Raw genomic sequence first — 18,759 nt, forward strand, 5'->3', positions numbered from 1 at the left:
TAGATGCACATTTGTCTATAACTACATTGGGCCTGTTTATTTTGTATCAAAAGGGATCCAATTGCCTTTGAACATTTTGGCGGGTGTGTTATATCGCAAAATCAGATAATCAGTGGATCCCTCTAATCCCACAAGGTACATAATCTTGGGATTTAAGATTAGAAGAGATTAGCTAATTATCCAAAAAAAGATATCACCTTTAATTACAAGAGCAAATTAATATAAACTGGAACCATTCTGCCATTTCCCACTGACTTCCTTTTCAGATCCTGCTCCCTACTTTTTGCAGGAAACGAGAGGATACTATTCCAGATTTGAGTCGGAACCACTTTTGTGGCAGGTATTTAATGAATAGATCTGGATTAATCATTTATCTTTTGTTGTTTAACGCTGTGATGGATGTACCGTCACTTTGGTTCACTACAATAGATGCAGCGCGTTTTGTTCCTTCCAAATAAATCACTCTCATTGTTTAAGGTACATTGATCAATCTAATGGCTTGTAATAGGCTCCTAATTGCCAGAGAAAAGTGCTCACCAGCGACTGGTGGGAATGTAAATTGAGGTTTTATCAACGCATTTGAAATATTTTTCCATAAATTATATATTTAGATGGTGTGATATAGCAATTTGCTATCATTATTTGTTTATTTATCAATTTATTGCCCTGTAAAATGTTGACGTGTGAATACAGTATCCTAACAATACTCATTCGAGTGACAGAGTGCTGACAGGGTTAGTGTTTACACACACACATTTATTTAGGACAATTCATAATCATTCAGGGCCAATCAGACTTTGTGAAAAGTGTTTTTTGTGTCCGCTTTCCACTCAAACGATAGTGAAATATGTTAAATCTTCTTAAATGTCTAGAAAAACTAGAATAATGATAGAGCGTGGCCTACATCCTAATTAGAGGCCACATGCACTCTATCCAGACCGTTAAGCCTGTCCCCTAAAAGGTCCCCATAGGGACAGTTCCAGAAAGGTATGAGGACTTTGATAATATTGCCCAACATTGTTCCCGGTGTTTCTCGGCAAACTGAAGTTTACTCATATTCAAACAATGCTACATTCGTTAAACAGTAACGGTGGCATTTTACAGTCCTCCACAATTATAAATCAATTATATGCGGGGTGAACATCTCAACGCATTCTCACAAAACGCTTTCCCACAGCAACCTTTCCAGATAGATTCAAACGTGTCATCTCTTCTTGAGATCCCAAGTGGTTTTGCATTTCAATCAAATTTGTTTATGCGAAATCGACATTTAATAGTGCTAATTGCACTTCTGTCAAATTGCAATGATTACAAAAATGAAGCAATTTTCTATGCTCCTTTCCTTGAATTTGAATAAATTGTTTTATATTCACCTCTCCATAGGTGGGGATTTAAGGAAAAGCGCCTCTGAGCAAATTGCGCCTGGACTGACTGGCAGCATTCAAGCTCCATAATAGAGCATTATTTGGCCGTTTTGAATACTGTAATGCACAGCTTTCGGTGAAGCCATTCTTAAGAAAATTGCTTTAACTTTTAAAGGGATGATGATTCACTCGAAAGCAGACTATTGTTACATTATGTCATTACCCCTAAATGTTTTAACAAGCTGTTGAGAACGTTGGCATAATGCATTGATCTTTGAAAGGAGACAGCAGACAGGTTCACTGAAGAAAATCCACAATTTGTACATAAGAATGGCAATGAGAAGCTCCCAGTGCTTTTTGACAAACCTTATAAAATATCTATTTAGTAGCTCCACCCGTGTCATCTTTATCGACATAGGATATCCTCTATATACGGATGCGGACGGAGTAAGCAATTAATTTCCATCCAGAGGGAAAAGAAAGAAAAGAAACACTCTCTTGGTATAAATAGCTTACATATATATTGATCAAAGTATATTTGACCAAACCCCACTTGTTTTGAGCGGCCCCCCTTTGAACCATGATATGGACAGTTGTAGGCTATTTAGCGAAGAGCTCACCTCGCTACAGGCATTTAAAACAAGTGCTGGTATGAGCGCACGCGCGCTAGAAGCGCAATCGCCGCCCCAGTCTGAAAAACATACGCGCGCGCACTCCACTCACGCAAACACAACCAAACACAGGGGTTGCCAACGCTCTGGTATCAGTTTTAAGGCTAAAATGTCCTGTGCTCATGTGCCATATATTTCAAAAGCAATGCCAAGCGCTAAACTGTGTTAACTCCACCAAAATGATAACAGAAAACAACTGCCTTTAAATTGTTTGGCAGAGGAGATTAGAGGCGCTACCTAGGATACTCTAAGTCATTTTGACTGAATTTCACGTTGTATTGCGCACGGACATATACATGATGTCAAGTGTTAAAGGACAGACTATAGACAGATAATGACATTCAAGCCTACACTTTAAGCAGTAGCCCATCTAAACTAGTGTCCATATCAACAGTCTAAATACATTGCAAATCAAAAGAAATGGCATAATCCATCACACACACACCCAAAGTATAGGCTAATATAAATTCCACAGCAATACAAACCAAATGCTTACCTAATGAAGACGTCGTGCTTATTGAAATTAATTATGATCTGCACAGTATTACGCGAGGAGACATAATGTGAAGAATCTTTACCCACGGTAAATGTAGAAAATGTATGAAAAAAAACTCGTTTCGTTTGGAGCTTGACAGTGGGATCAGTGTTATTGATTGACGTGCACGCTTTAGTATTTCTGTCATGGTCGAAGATCTTATTGGCTGAAGCAGACTCCTTGGTAAGTATCAAGTGCTTGGATTGGCTAAGGCTTCTCGCCAGCTGTACTTCAAAGAACGCGCTCTGTACAACTAGTTAGATGAAGTAGTTCTGAGCCAGGAGAGAATTCGCGAGTCTCTGGGTGAGCAGAGCGCGTCTGAGTCAAATTGGAAACAAAACAAGGTGTTGTGATCGATTCAAAACAGAAAACAGGACCTGGCTATGGCTACTTCTATACTTGGGGTAAGTGATGCTGGCTTTCGTATTTTAAAGTTTTATGTTGCGTTTTCACACTTCGATTGGATAGGCTGGCTTCACTGTTGTTGTTGTTCTTCATTTCAATCCAAACGTCGGAACTTCTGAAGAGTTAGATAGTTAGATAGATAGATAGATAGATAGATAGATAGATAGATAGATAGATAGATAGATAGATACTGTATTGATCCCCAAGGGAAAATTCAAGAGTTAACTGGTTACCTGAATAGGAATTATTATGAATATGTTTATTGTCTTGAAGAAATGTGTACTATATAGTTCGTCTGATGCAGTTTATAAGGCCACATTAAGGGCAGATTTCTGATCACATAGGGAACTTTTGTCGGTCAGGATAAGGTTTCTTTCCTTAAGCAGTTGAATTAAATGTCTAAAAACTTTTCTTTTTTTCAGGAAGAACCACGATTCGGAACTACCCCATTGGCTATGCTGGCTGCTACCTGCAACAAAATTGGTAACACCAGTCCTCTCACCACATTACCTGATTCCAGCGCTTTCTCGAAAGGTGGATTTCACCCTTGGAAAAGATCGTCCTCTAGCTGTAATTTGGGAACAAGTCTGCCCGGTTTCACCGTGGCGACGAGTAGGGGATCGACAGGACTAACCTCGACAGCTGGCACGGGCAACAGCGCTTTTTGCCTGGCATCCACGTCCCCCACGTCCTCGGCATTTTCTACTGATTACAGCAGTTTGTTCTCGAACTCGGCCAGCGTTGCATCGCAAGAGTCTGGACAGTCGGCTTTCATATCCAAAGTTCACACATCAGCAGATAGTCTCTATCCAAGGGTGGGCATGGCGCACCCTTACGAGTCGTGGTACAAGTCAGGCTTTCACTCGACAATCTCGAGTGAAGTGGCAAACGGAGCGTCCCCGTGGTGGGACGTCCACACCAATCCCAGTTGGCTAGAAGTGCAGAATTCCGCCAGCACTCTGCAGACCTCATTGCACTCGGGGACTCCACAAGCCATACACTCTCAACTAAGTGGTTACAACGATTTCCCTACCCTGACACACTCTGCGTTCAGCTCCACCGGTATAAGTCCCTCTGCCTCTCATCTCCTGTCCACGGGCCAGCATCTGTTGACACAAGATGGTTTCAAAACAGTCATACCCACTTACACGGACACGTCTGCCGCAAATGCCATGATATCAGGTACAAGTTCTACGATAGGAAGTTCATCGCGGTCATCTAGGAGATACTCCGGCAGGGCGACATGCGACTGCCCTAACTGTCAGGAGGCAGAGCGGCTTGGGCCTGCAGGGGCCAGCCTCCGCAGAAAGGGACTCCACAGCTGTCACATTCCGGGTTGTGGCAAAGTATATGGGAAAACGTCGCACCTCAAAGCTCATCTCAGATGGCACACGGGTGAGAGACCTTTTGTCTGTAACTGGTTATTTTGTGGTAAGCGCTTTACCAGATCTGATGAACTCCAGAGGCACCTTCGTACCCACACGGGGGAAAAAAGGTTTGCCTGCCCCGTATGCAACAAGCGCTTCATGAGAAGCGACCACCTGAGCAAACACATTAAAACGCACACCGCAGGCGGAGGAGGTAAAAAGGGAAGTGATAGTGACACCGACACCAGTAACCTCGAGACACCCAGGTCCGAGTCCCCGGAACTTCTTTTGGAAGGAGTCAACCCTAATAGGGTCAAGGACCCCTCTCCTCATCACGATTCCTAGACTGAATTCCATCGGTATAATATCAGAATGACCTCTGTATAGTGACAAAAATCAGCTCATTTAGGTTTATGAAAACAAGTGAGCTTTGAGATTGTGAAACACTGCTAAACAGGGATCAAGTGTCCGCACTTTGAGAGAAATCATTAATTTAGTTTAAACTAAAAACGAATTCAACTCTGATTAGTATTTTATCTTCTAAATATGAAACAGCTGATATCCAATTACACTTCTGCTTTTTTCCTGGACTCAAGCTGACAAGTGTTTTGACAAAAGACATTTTAAGGATCCGTGCGCAAAGAGGAAACCCAAAAGAATTTGACTGGAACATTTGCGTCGAATTTTCCATGTACATATGTGGACAACAAATGACATGTTATTTTTCTTGTAAATGTTATGGTTGTTTTGTCCGTGGTGGATCCTGAAATTCAGGGAGTTTTCTTTACTTTCGACGCACTTTGTGGATGTCAGTATGTATGTACACAGCTATTTAAATATTCAGTACCCACTTTCCTTTCCTCGCGAAAATATAAATGTTTAATTGTATAAAGCTACACGTATAAGAATTTCATTTTTAATTAAAGGGATTTAAAATCCAAAGCGCTCAGTGTTTCAGAATTTTCTGTGGACATACATTGCTTAAAAAAAACCTTCGATTTTATATAGCCTACAGTGTTATTGATCCAAAAACGCATGGATGAAATGTGTGAGATATAAGAATGCGACTGTCATATAGGAAAAATAACGAATGTTTATTGAAATAATTTATCAAGAACCACTGATCAGCGCAAACGCATTGACGAACTTTTCCCCCGTGGAATAAATCAATAGTTAATGCCCCGGAACAGACATTATGTGCCCAAATGAAAATCTTGTTAAATACCATTAATTATGACTTGGAGCATATCGCAGCCCCATGTGTCTTGTATTTGCGATTAGGGATTCGTGTCTTATCAAATATCTAATTAATCTCCGAGACATCATTTGTTCAGCTCTTCTTTATCTGGGGGTTTCCAAGGGGGGTTCGGGTGACAAAGGGGCTGCTGAATATTTATTTTAATCGCCCAAATTAACTGCTTGAATTTGCATGTCAAGCGAAAAATGGTGGCCCAAAAGTGGGCTAACATAAAGAATCGTTTTAGCTTTTTACAACATGCACTTGATTTGGTGTTATGGGAACTTTAAAAAAAATGCAGGAAAGCTATATGCAAATTGTGCATTTAAAATGCTCTTTTAGCGGCACCGCCAAATGATACTTGCATGCTATTTGAATATCAGTGGCCCTGTATTGAAAAGGTTCAAGGATGCTCTCTGACTTCTTTGTATTTACCCAGTGCAGCGTCCGATTCCAAAGAAAACCCCAAGGAATAATTACAGCGTGGGTCCAGGCCTGGGAACTCGTTAGTGGAAGGCGTCTCATCTAGACAAGCTCCTTCTGAAGAGGAAGTTAAATTGACCAGAAGGCAATAGACGAAAATGATTTTCATTTCCTTTGTATCCAGCCAGTCGGACTGATCTGGTAATATGAAGAGGAAAAACGCAAATAGCAAAAAAGGCTAAAAAATAAAGTGGTAAAATAGAAAAGGCTTCTATTTGTCAAATAGTCTGTATTAATGTTGCCTATTTACAATTGCAATTTCATTTGTTGTCACGATATGTGATTGAAACACATATTAAATTCTAAGTATAGGTCTAGGCCTATACTGACAAAGTTTGACTTTCATTTCCTGATTTTTATTTGCTTGTGTTGATTTTCCGTGTGATTATTATTAAGGAGATACACCTAAATTAAGATGGTAAAACGCTCGCCCTTCACATTTTGTGACAGGAAAGGCGTTGTTTAGAAGCACTGCATTTACGGACAACAACTGCAATTAGCCTGTATGGTTCTATTAAGATTTACAAACGTGAACATAGGAGGACAATGTCTAAACGTGTTTAAATGCAAAAGGCGCCTGGGGCAGCGGAGAGTAGATGTCAGTTAGCACTTTTGTTGTGTTTCCGCGGAATGCCCTCTCGCTGGGCACTGGGCAGAAGTCATCTTTGTTTTCAGGCCACAATAAAGACGGATCAAAGAGAAATGCCTGTAAGGCTTCACGGGACACAAAACTCTAATGCGCGGCATCCCAGTGATCAAGGCCCACGCTACTGCTTTCACGACTCCCGGGTCAGATCATGTCAGTCAAGGGCTCGACTGTCAAGTCTACTCGGGAACTGAATTTTAAATGCATTGCGCAAAACAAAAAGCTCGAACACAAACCAAAAACAACTGAATGGCAGGCCATCGATTTGAGATTATTCCTTTAAAATATTGTTTGAGAAACTAATTGGGCAATGATTCACTTACAATTCTGACCATACAAGGATATTGCCAGTGATGCTTACCTCGCCCTTTGGGTAGACTACAGGTAATTTGCCAATACTACCAGGTTACAATTAATACACCAGCGCCACCACTGGGTTTATCAATATTGCAAACTGGATGTCAATTTCCAAAAAAATATGCTTCACATCAGTGCAAAAAAGTAACCAACTGAAATATGGCTACATCCAGTCCAGTCATTGTGGGGATATAGACTAGGCTAGGCTCTAACTACTGCCTACACATAACAAAAACAAGTAACTTAATTTAATGTAGACTACAGTTGACAGAAATACTAGTGTGAAACAGAGTTTGAAGCTGATACTATAGAAGCATAACTCAGCTCACAAATCGATTCATGCTTTGCTTGCTTCGCTATGCTTTGGCCTAGAACATCACAGGACGACAAAAGACCTGCAGGAATGCCATAAGAAGAGGGATGTAATACACTTAAAATCGATATATTGAATATATAATTGAAATTAGATAATTGCATTTTTAGAAGTTTGTAAAGCAATGTGGATGAAATACAATATAGCATTGACTATTGAAAATTTTCACAACCTTCACACATTCGCACTAAAAGGAGGTTGATTTCCAACCCATTTAAACTTCAAGTGGAAAAACAAGCTTTGTGCAAGCCATGTAGGCTAAGATTTAAAGGGCAGGACAATGCAGCCAATGCGTACGCTGAAAGCAGAAGCAGGTTATTTTAATTCAACCTGGCCTGCAAAGAAAACGCAAAGGCGCAGAAGCTCACAGTCTAGAGCATTTTATTAGGTTCTGCTTGAGCGCAGAACGGTAACAACAGGTTGCAAATGTGTTGCTTACAAGGTTGTATTTGGGGAAATTAAGTGGGCGAGAGACTTTCAAGTGTTGACTGCCAAAATTGGGGGCCGTCCTTTTATCTGTGACTTTTCAGGAGACTTGGCACAAGACTAGTTTTCAGGGGCGTATATAGGAGTACCGCGTATATGAAGATTCTTAAATTATTTCACCAATTGAAACGAAAAATATGATTTTGTACAAATCTAGTGGAGATAAATGCATTATGTAGAGAGAGAAGTGGGAGGAGATGGAGAGACTATGGCACCAGTGATCCATAAAAACGTTTAATCAATTTCGTTCCACTTTACACACATGGCAGTCCGCTATCGCCCTCGTGTGGACTGTTTCCTTATTTACTTTTTTCCCTCTTCATGACGGAAAGGCAGGTCTTACAAACATGACGTATAACACAACTCTAAAAACACCCGATTTCTTACATAAAATGAATAAATCATACAAAAAAGTCCAATATAACTGTATGAGTCAGAATGACCCAACACATGGATTTTGACTTTGATTAAGCAAGACAACTGTCTCATGGAGTTGAAAAAGAAACTTCTTTCTGACGATAAAGCCCCACCCAAAAAACAATAGTGGAGCACAGACAGTGTGATAAGTGCCAGCTTCTTGTTTGTGCCACTGGTTTCCCCCTTTGGCTTTTGACATGGCCTCTTCAGTCCCTGTGCTTCCGCTCTCTGTCTCTGTTACTCCTTCCATTATTCCTGCTCCGACTCCTGCTCCTGTCGGCCCTCCCCCTCCCCCTGTCTCTGTCTCTGCTCCGGTCTTGTGCCGCTCTTCCTGCCCTCTTGTCTTGGCTCGGACTTGAGCTTTTCCCTCCCGCGGCTCGGCCTCGGCCTGGGCTCTTGCTCCTCTCTCTTGCGGATCTTTCTCTCCCTTGGTTCCGGCTCCGATCTCGGCTAGTCCGCTCTCTCCTACCGTCTCTGCTCCTGCTCCGGTCCCGCTCTTTCTCCCTCCTCTTGCCCTCTGACCTGTCCGTATCCCTCTCTCGCCCGCTCCTGTCCCGCTCTGAGCTCCTGCTCCTCTCTCTCCCGCCACCACGGCCCGGCTGGTCACATCTGCCGGACATCCCGGGCCTGTCCTGGTCACGGCGCGGGCTCTGGCGTCTCCTGCCCCTGTCCTCGCCCTCATCTCTAGAACTGTCCATCTGCCGGCGGTGGCTGGACGCTGGGGGACTCCGTGACCTGTTGGTGCCGCGGGCCTCTGGGGCCTTCCCCCTCGCCCCCTCCTCGTCCTCACTGTCAGAGCTGCTGGAGGAGGACTCCTTCTTCTGCTTCTTCTTCTTGCCCCTCTTCTTCTTGCTGTGGGACTTGCCTTTGTCCTCAGACTCCGACTCACTGCTGCTGCTGCTGCTGCTGCTGTCGTCATCGTCGGAGTCTGAGGAGGAGCTGTCTGACTTGTGGCCCTGCTTCTTCTGCTTGCCCTTGCTTTTCTTCTTCTGCTTTTTGCTCTTCTTCTTCTTCTGCTTCTTCTTCTTCTCCAGTCGATCAAGTTTTCTGTTCAAAGACAAAGACAGTTTAAAAAGTGAGATATGTTTGTCCTGACATTTAATAGACATAAAACAAACATTATGTCTATGCTTGGTGCTTCCACATGGTTATGAAAATGTACTGTGGTTTATTAAGCTTGAGTTGGGTGTGGACATGGGCACCAATGTATTTGCATGGAGAGGATTGTGGGAGGGTGTTTTCTGAATAAATCAAGACAAACTTTTGTTTTACCTGAGTAGCTTCTGTTTCTGCTTTGTGGTCAAGGATTTCAGAAACTCCACTTCAGGATCCTCTTCTTCTTCACTTCCGATGTAATCCTGCATCACAAAACAACATTAGTCTCCTAGTCCTCACTTTACAATGAGGAGGCATACATTCTCTATAGCTGTTGGCTTTAAGCACACGTCCACAGCAATCACACCAGACTTGTGCAGAAAGCCATATGCTCTATAGGAGAAACATTCTCACTAAGGCTTGGCTATAAAAGCCAGTCTGAGTGGTATTCCAACATGCCTATAATTTCAGTAGTTAAGCTCATCAAATCCGCCCTCTCTTGACTAAACTTGTTCAGACTAGAATAGCTCGGTGGTGCGTTTCTGATAATTGTCCGCTTTTCCGCAATCACGCACGGACTCGGGGATCTACCACAGAGATCATTGGTCTTATTTTATGTTAGGGGGAAGGTGAATGTGCATGTGTATGTGTATGTGTGTGTGTATGTGTGAGTGTGTGAGTGTGTGTGTGTGTGTGTATGTATGGAGGGGTGGGGGGTGGAAGATTACCTGCCCCAGATCGCAAACAGTGGCGTTCCTCCCAAGGACACATTTCTTCAGCGCAAACCCACTGTTTCGCATCTCTGCTATTAACTCGGAGGGGTGCATCGACGGACCTGTTAGCACAAATCACAGCCTCACAGTTCCATTGATGTTGGCTCCACATCCGCTACTGCCTTCCCCAGAGGGGAATTTCAGGGGCGGCTTTGTTAACAGAAAGGAACACCAAATCAACTCACTGCTCTTCTGGCTGAGCAAATCATACGATATTATTCTCCCAAAGCAGCAGTTAGGGGGAATCAGAATACACAATAATTGCATTTTTCTCTGGGCTCAGGGGGAGCTCCATCACGGCACTCCAGTGCCAGCGGCAGCCTCTGGACTCTCCCTCAGTAAACACATTACTCTAGCACCTAACCGCCTCATTCACACAGTTAGTGAGGGGGAGAGAGGAGGGGGGGGTACGGAGCACTGAAGACCTTGGCAATAACTCACGCAATCCGAATACACACACTCTCCCATCCTCTTTCACGCATGCATAGACACACATATGTGTGTACACACATATACACACACACACACACACACACACACACACACACACACACACAGAATGGTGTTGTAAAATTCTTGAACAACCAAACTGACCATTTTATGAATCACTGATCAGATCTATATAATTTCTGATATTTTTAAGCCAATACTGAATTAATCCCCCCCCCCCAAAGATTTATTAAAGGGACACCAGGCAACGTTTTCGTGTTAATTAATCATCTTCGTAAGTCGGTATATGGTTAAATGACTCATTACGGGGCGAATGAAGACTCTCTCACCCGCCCCTACTGCCTGTAGGAAGAATATCCCACTTGCAAGTTCGGTGGATCCTACCCGCATACTGAAGTAGGGTCAGTTTACAGCACAGAGGCAGGCTAACGAAACGCTAGAGATTGTTGCAAACGTCTTTAATGGCAGAATGCGAAGAAGCAGTGAAAACCCTTGACAGAAGACGCAAAGAAAAGGAAAAGAGCTTCAGACCGAGCAAGGGGGAGTTTCGTAGAGAAAAAGAATCAGGCTTGTCTGGTGTCCCTTTAATAAGAAAAATATATTTTATCATTTTCCATGACAGTGGACAGTGCAGTATAGTGTTGTTGTTAAAAAAAAGTCTACTTCTTTTCCTAATACAATGATTCTGGATCAACAAATGGGTTGATTAGGATAGTAATTATAGACTTAAGAGTCATTTTTAACTTAAAATTTGTATTTTTTTTCAGTGAACTACAAAAATGTCCAATTCAAAACTGAAAGGTCCCACCCTGCTACTCTGTTGAGGGGCCACAGATGTATGAGCTCAACAACCCCTACCTTCCATGCTCCTAAAAAGGGAAAGCTGATTAGCTGGAATAGTGTATGGTTTGGTCCGAGCCACTCTGTTTCCCATTTCCCATTTACGGCTGATTCAGACCGACACATTGCCATGTGTGTTCCGTCTCTGTTCGGTCATTGCTATGTAGCGGTTGCAAATTGAAAATAAAAAAAAAATTGAATAATAACAAAACAAATAAAAATAAATAAAAATGTTTGCAAAAAGGTTTTGCTCAATTGTTAAAATAATGAGCATAGGCAATCCAGGAATCCTTCTACATCTGAAATGTAGCCAGGGAGGTTAGAGAGAGACCTGTGGAAAAGTAGCCTACTACCATCCCTCACCCGATCATTTCATTACAGCTAAGACAACGTCAGGTTTCTGTGTACATTAAATGCAGCATATTATATTTTCACATTTTCAGTTGCTGAAAATGTTAAAACATATATTTCTAATGTCTATCACAGCCTACAGACTTTCAAGCATTTGAAAGGCCATTTCAGAGACAAGACAATAACAGAGATTTTTTTAGCACAAACACAGAATAGACATCTTGAGGAAGTTGATGAGGAATTTGCTTAATTGGACAGAAACTGTAGGCCTACTGTATTTGCTAGTTTTGCAGTTTTGTTAGACTGTGCCTTTCATGCAAGCGGGAAAAACATATAGAGTGTGGCTCATTTGATTTACTCACAGTATAAATTAATAGTACACAAAAAATAGCTACTGTCTTAAGTGCATTAATCACATTCAGAAAATATCCAAACCTACTACGGTATATACAAAATTTCCCCTAAAACATACAGTGTCTTCCATGCTGCATGTATTGACTGGTAGACTAATACACCTTCACTAATAAATGTACACACAATCCCCAAATTACAAATGTACCTTAAAACTACTGAGTGACATACCTGCTACTTCATCCGTGGCCACTGAGCTGGCGTTGATCCCAGAGAGGCCGAAGAGAGGACACTCCCTGTCTGTGTTAACATGTCCCCATTTGTGACATTTAATGCACCTTACATTGCGCACCTGTGCAGAGCATCACAAAGATGAACTCTAAATCAATCATCAGACAAGATCAGCATCAGCATCAGCATCAGCATCAGCATCAGCACCAGCATCAGCAGCAGCATCAGCATCAGACAGTAAAATGGCATACAACCTCAGTGACAGAGACCTTCAATTGCTTCTCTAAAAAAGTCCACTAGCTCATACTTTAACAATACAATTAATGTAATAATACAAAAAAAACAACAGCATAATTACCTGAATGCCAAAAGGTTGATCTCTGATATTCATGTCATCCTTTGCATATCTATGGTGAACAAAAGTGAAAATAAAAAAATAACAAACAACACAATACCTCTCAAGGTTTTTTATTAGAAACAAATGCAGCTAGTTAATATAATTGTACTCAATTACTGATATACTCACTTCTCACGAGGAGCGACTTTCTGCCATTCAAACTTGTATTCAGATTCCCCTTCCTAAAACAACAAATAAATAAAGAAATATAAATTACAAATTGTGTAGGGAACTAGAACTAAAATGGAATGAGAAATCAGGGAACTAAATGAGGAATTAGGGAACTAAAGAGAGAGTGATGCAAGTAAGGAATCATATTCCATACATTACCTCCTTTGTTTCTTCTGATCAATCCAGCAGGAGAGAAGAAACAGAGCAGATGAGTGAATGCCTTGTCAGTGTTAATTGATAGTTATGTTGGATATAAGTAAGGATGTTTTCATCAAACCTTTAGATGCTCCCGGAGGAGCCTCATACATGAAATTGAGACCATTTTTCACCCGGTCATCTCCCATTAATACTCTATAAGAGAGATCAACACACATTAACTTAAGCAAAGGTATTTCCACTGAACTGAATTTCTGCAACATAGACTTTATCAACATTGTTTACAAGCGGGTTCACATTCCGTTTTCATTAAATCATCTCTCATGAGTGGCGTGAAGCAGAAGCTGTTTATGTGTCAGCCTTACCTGTTGTTGTACGTCTCCTGCTCCTTCAGGTAGGCCTGCATGAGGTCCTCCTGTTTCTTTTTGTCGAAGGTTATTTTCTGTTCCGCTATCCATACCTGAACACAATGCAATTGCATGACAACAGTATGTAACTTTCCTGCGCAGAACACAGCAAAATACTTTGGCTTTGCGATCACATCGCGCAATAATTTTGATGTTGGTGTTCGTGTTTTAAAATGTTTAGGCCTAAAACAAGTACTTTAACTTAACCATATGAAATAAATCCAACTGATCATGGTGCTCCGGGGATTTATTAGACTCACGACTTAGTAAACTACACGACACACAACTTTGACAACTACATGTACAGTTACATCAAAAAGACAACTACACAATAAAAATGGTAAGGATTAACTTACCTGCTAATGGTAATGTTAATGATAACGTTAGTTAGCTAACGAACGTTTACTAGCCTATGGACATATTTTTTGCTATGAAGCTGATTCAGGTTCACATGAAATTAACGTGGGGTTAACATCACTTGTTATAAAATTGAATAGAATTGTTTGCATGTCTGCAATTAGTAAACAGATTGGCTACATTGGTTGCTATATAACTAACTAGCTAATGCTAGTAGCATGTTGGAGTTTCTCACTAGTTTACTTTAGCCAACGTTATCACAACTTTACACCAATGAACATGTTAACGTTTATAACAGCCTGTTTTGTTTGGTTACCTTTTTAATGTTTGATTTCGATGCAGGGTGAAAATCCTTTTTGCACATGAAATTGGCAAATGATTTCCCCATGTTGAAAGTAGTGTATTCACACTGCTACTCCAAACGCCCTGCTAATTTGTTTCCATCGACACCGCACTCCACTGCTACTGCGACACCGCGACCAAAGATTCTCTGCCGCGACTCTGTAGCAAGATTACTGTTATGTTTTCCTTCCGGGTTACCGAACGACCTTTACATTCATATTATACACGTCAGTATTGCGCTGCAGGGACGCATACAAGCGGTTACTTTATCCGATCTATATATAACATGAAGTGGCAGTGTGTAATCAAATCCAGTAGGAGAGGTGCATGTAGATGATTTTAGTGCTGCTGATTGAGTTCGTAAACTGACCTTTGCCCCATAACATTTGGAAACAGCCAGCAGAGAATGACATGGAATAGAAAGTGAGACTTACGGCTTTACTGGATGTCTACAAGGTAGGACTGCAATGTAGGATTTCATCTAATAAATGGTGTTGATATGCAATCAGCAGCAAATGCCAACTAGCCTATTAGCTTTATGAGTTTTACGATCGTCTGTCTGTGGGGGCTGTGTGGGTTATATTTGTACCACTGTCATGGTATGCAGACAAGATTATGTAATTTGCTGACCCAATGCTTTTGTGTTACTCTGTTTTTTAGGATGCATCCATGCTCATGTGACACGTTCGTGGCTCTGCCTCCATCCACAGAGGGTCAACGCATCATTTTCGGGAAAAACTCAGACAGACCCTGTGATGAGGTCCAAGAGGTTGTGTACTTTCCAGCCAGGGATTATGGTGCTGGAGAAAAAGTGGAGGTAGCCACTCCAAGGAAAATGTTATTTAGTCTCAGTTTAACATAATAATAAGGTTTGTCTATGCAATGCAATGCTTTCTGCCTCTGTTTTTTTAGTGCACATACATCGAGATTGAGCAAGCCCTTCAAACATATGCAGTGGTTCTGAGCAGGCCAGCATGGCTTTGGGGAGCAGAAATGGGGGCCAATGAGCACCAGGTCTGCATTGGAAATGAAGCCGTATGGGGACGGGAGAGTGCAGATGATGATGAGGCATTGCTTGGCATGGATCTTGTGAGGTGAGCATTCTGTCCTGTCATCTCGCATCATCTAAATCATTACTTTAATGGTCTCAGATCTTGGGCACATATATTTACATTCTAACACAGCTTACTAGTTTTACTAGTAGGCTACACACAATCATCATAACAGCATTTACCATTATGAAGGATGTTGTACAGAGATTCCCGTTTTCCATGTTCTCAGGCTGGGTCTGGAGAGGGCAGACACCGCTGTTAAGGCTGTGGATGTCATCGCAGAGCTGCTGGAGAAATACGGCCAAGGAGGAAACTGCATGGAGGACCAGTGTGGTTTCACCTACCACAACAGCTTCCTGATCTCCGATCGGAATGAAGCCTGGGTGCTGGAGACTGCTGGGAAATATTGGGCAGCAGAGAAAGTGGAGGGTAAGAGAGGAAGTTTAATAATACCCCACCTCCGAGCAGTCGTCATCTTGAAGTTTCACGTCATCTTGAAGTGTCCCTTTCTTCCTGTCTGTTTTTCTAAAGAGGGATACAGGAATATCTCCAATCAGTATTCCATAACAACTAAAATCGACAAGGAGCATCCTGGGATGAGGGAGTATGCCGAGAGCCAGGGTTGGTGGGACGGGAAGTCCGAGTTCAACTTCACTGGAGTTTATTCCTATGTGACCACCTCCCGTCTGGAGGCCGCTGGGAGCCGCTACTGTGAAGGAAAGAGACTTCTGGAGAAAAACAGCGGTAATGCCATCAAGACTGTGGAGACTTGGGGGACGCTAGGGCGCATATCTGGGTCCAAGTGCCCACGGGGGGGGTCATTTCCCAGTCCCATCCTATTTCTCTCTCCCACTCATTTCCTGTTGATCTTCACTGTCCTATCTAAATACCGGCAAAAAGCCAAAAAATATACTTAAAAATCACTGTAGAGACTACAGTGGACTTGATAAAAATGCAAAACCTCCCAGCTACTATATTAGACAACAGGATAGTTGGTCATATTCATAAGACTGCTCTTGCATAGTTAATCAAGAGTAAGAACATAATTAGAACATCAAATTAAGACTATTAAGTCATTTTACATAAATAATAACTTATTAATGTTCTGTACAATGACTATTATACTGTCATTGGTTTTGTATGATTTGCTTGTTATATATTTGTTTGAATGCAACACTATGTTTGGTGTTAAAACAGGACGGATCAACACTGAGACTATGATGGACATCCTGAGAGACAAAGAGAGTGGAATCAACATGGAGGGCATGTTCTTGAGCACGGGGAGTATGGTGTCGGTGGTTCCTCAGGATCCCAGTTTGCCGGGAATCCACTACTTCACTGGCACCCCTGATCCAGAGAGGTACCACCTGCTTGTCCCTTCATCACCTCTGCCTCAGTGCGATGATGCTAATATATTTATAACTATGCAGAGTTGTATACAAAGTCAGTCTTGTCTATGTTTTATCTCCAGGTCTGTGTTCAAGCCATTCATCTTTGTGGATGACATCAAGCAGCTTAAGCCCACCTGTTCGCCCTGCTATGGAGAGGACGACCCGGTGAAGAAGAAACCTCGCTTCCAGACCAAACCTGACCGCAAACACCCGCTGTTCCTCAAGCATGAAGTGGTGGCCGCCATCATCGACAGCACCAGGGTATGTGTCTCCTCAGGTTTCCAGACGGTGCACACACACACCTATGCTGTGAATGCACAAACACTCTAACAGTGGAGGTTTGAAAGTGCTGTTATCCTCATGGTGATGGCTGTGGCATTTGCTTTCTTCCCACCACACAGGAGAGGGGGCAGAAGATCATGCAGAACATGAGGGAGCTGGAGAAAACCAAGATGGAGAAGATGGAGACGTATCTGACAGCAGGAGTGGAGGACCCCACAGTGGTCGTCAATCTTTTTACAGACACTGTTGATGAGGAGATGAAGGTGTACAGTAAAAGTTAAATGGTATTGAGTCTTCTTAATTTTCTTTATTATTTACTAAAAGGTTTGTCTAACAACTAACGTTTCGATGTGTAGTCGAACATGGATGAAGATGTGACTACACATCGAAACATTAGTCAAAGTTAATGATGTTTTGCACCTTTTAGTAAATAATAAAGAAAATTAAGAAGACATCTGAGCTGCACCGGCATCCCTCTCCTTCTCTTTAAAGTGTCTGTCCTGGCCTGGTTGCATCGGATTGTCGCTAAACGACAGAAGCGCGGAGAACCTTCCTTTGTCTACTTAAATTGTATTGTTCTTGGTCATTCTGTTTGTTATGACTGAGATCGGTCTTAAAATTGCACTTTAAATGAAAAAAACATTAATGAAATACAGAGAGCAATAATAGTGTTGCACTTCAGAAGAAACAAAATCTCAATGTGTTAAATGTGCTTAGGTTTACTAGATCCTGTAATTCAATACTCTAAAAAATAAAGGTTTTTACCTTTGTGGTGGTATATTTGAGCTTCTAGTTGCCCTTAGTCTTAGAAGAATGAATATAATTAAGAACACAAAAACTCAACATGCCAAAATGAGATGGAGTCATTGTCGTGAGGTGGCTGGTGTAACAAACTCCAATATGTAAATGTAAATCAGGTTTCTTGGCCAAGTATACTCGTGTATATAAGGAATATGGTCTCTGCATTTATCCCATCCATGAATTAGTGAACACACAGAGCACACAGTGAACACACACTGAGGTGAAGCAGACACTAACCCGGAGCAGTGAGCTGCCTTTGCTACAGCGGCGCTCGGGAAGCAGTGAGGGGTTAGATGCCTTGCTCAAGGGCACTTCAACCGTTCCTACCGGTCGGGGATTGAACCGGCAACCCTCCGGTTACAAGCCCGAAGCCCTAACCAGTAGGCCAGACTGCCTGACACATGACAATATGCATATCTATCTAATGTCCACTACATTACCCCTTAACCGACTGACATGAGCATGGTGATTCAATTCTATTGGGCCTTTGGTGAAGAGGTCACAGAGAGGCTGGGTATCAGGGTTAATAAAACATTTTTATTCACTCTCACAGACATGGCAATTTAGGATTTACAGGCTAGTCAGTGAGCAGATATCTACAGTGCAAGACATTCCACTGTTTTCAACTTTGGGTCTGTAAGTATTGTGTGTTACATTCATCATGCTGCCTTATCAGAAAAAAAGTGTCATCAATGATTGCAAACAGCTATGGCTGGAACAGTATGGCAATAGCATTGCCCCAAAAAGGCTATAACATTATTTGTTATAAACCCTCATTTCCCAAGAAAATACTACAACAAATATGACACAGTGAAATAAAAAGCTGATGGCTGAAATATGTACAAAGTCATCAAAATGAAATGAAGGTACCAATCCTGAATAACTTGCCATTATCATCCAAACTATTTGTTTCATTATATATACAAATATGAGTGAATTTTTATTTTAAGTAACGATGTAGCTATAATCTA

The 18,759-nt window shown here is 41.8% G+C and overlaps 3 protein-coding genes across 4 annotated transcripts; 2 read left to right on the forward strand and 1 right to left on the reverse strand.

The window, feature by feature from the left end:
- Window positions 1-2,839: 2,839 nt before the first annotated feature.
- Window positions 2,840-6,401, forward strand: sp9 (sp9 transcription factor). The gene is made up of 2 exons (XM_048239255.1): window positions 2,840-2,974; window positions 3,398-6,401. The coding sequence occupies exons 1-2, from the start codon at window positions 2,954-2,956 to the stop codon at window positions 4,685-4,687; spliced, it is 1,311 nt and encodes a 436-aa protein (XP_048095212.1). The 5' UTR covers window positions 2,840-2,953; the 3' UTR covers window positions 4,688-6,401.
- scrn3 (secernin 3) lies at window positions 4,265-17,772 on the forward strand. Of its 2 annotated transcripts, none has more exons than XM_048239257.1 (8): window positions 4,265-4,370; window positions 14,923-15,079; window positions 15,175-15,356; window positions 15,544-15,743; window positions 15,846-16,058; window positions 16,512-16,674; window positions 16,786-16,966; window positions 17,107-17,772. In XM_048239257.1, the coding sequence occupies exons 1-8, from the start codon at window positions 4,360-4,362 to the stop codon at window positions 17,266-17,268; spliced, it is 1,269 nt and encodes a 422-aa protein (XP_048095214.1). In that variant the 5' UTR covers window positions 4,265-4,359; the 3' UTR covers window positions 17,269-17,772. The 2 variants fall into 2 exon arrangements, with proteins under 2 accessions (XP_048095214.1, XP_048095213.1); XM_048239256.1 differs by lacking the exon at window positions 4,265-4,370 and adding an exon at window positions 14,632-14,718.
- cir1 (corepressor interacting with RBPJ, CIR1) lies at window positions 8,146-14,418 on the reverse strand. The gene is made up of 10 exons (XM_048239254.1): window positions 14,237-14,418; window positions 13,522-13,616; window positions 13,278-13,351; window positions 13,160-13,173; window positions 12,959-13,011; window positions 12,791-12,839; window positions 12,433-12,553; window positions 10,165-10,271; window positions 9,614-9,699; window positions 8,146-9,388 (listed from the first exon to the last, which is right to left on the reverse strand). Exons 1-10 carry the CDS (start codon window positions 14,306-14,308, stop codon window positions 8,548-8,550), a joined length of 1,512 nt encoding a protein of 503 aa, XP_048095211.1. The 5' UTR covers window positions 14,309-14,418; the 3' UTR covers window positions 8,146-8,547.
- Window positions 17,773-18,759: the final 987 nt, after the last annotated feature.

Source organism: Alosa alosa, chromosome 3, assembly GCF_017589495.1.
Source record: "Alosa alosa isolate M-15738 ecotype Scorff River chromosome 3, AALO_Geno_1.1, whole genome shotgun sequence".
Lineage (NCBI taxonomy): Eukaryota > Metazoa > Chordata > Actinopteri > Clupeiformes > Clupeidae > Alosa > Alosa alosa.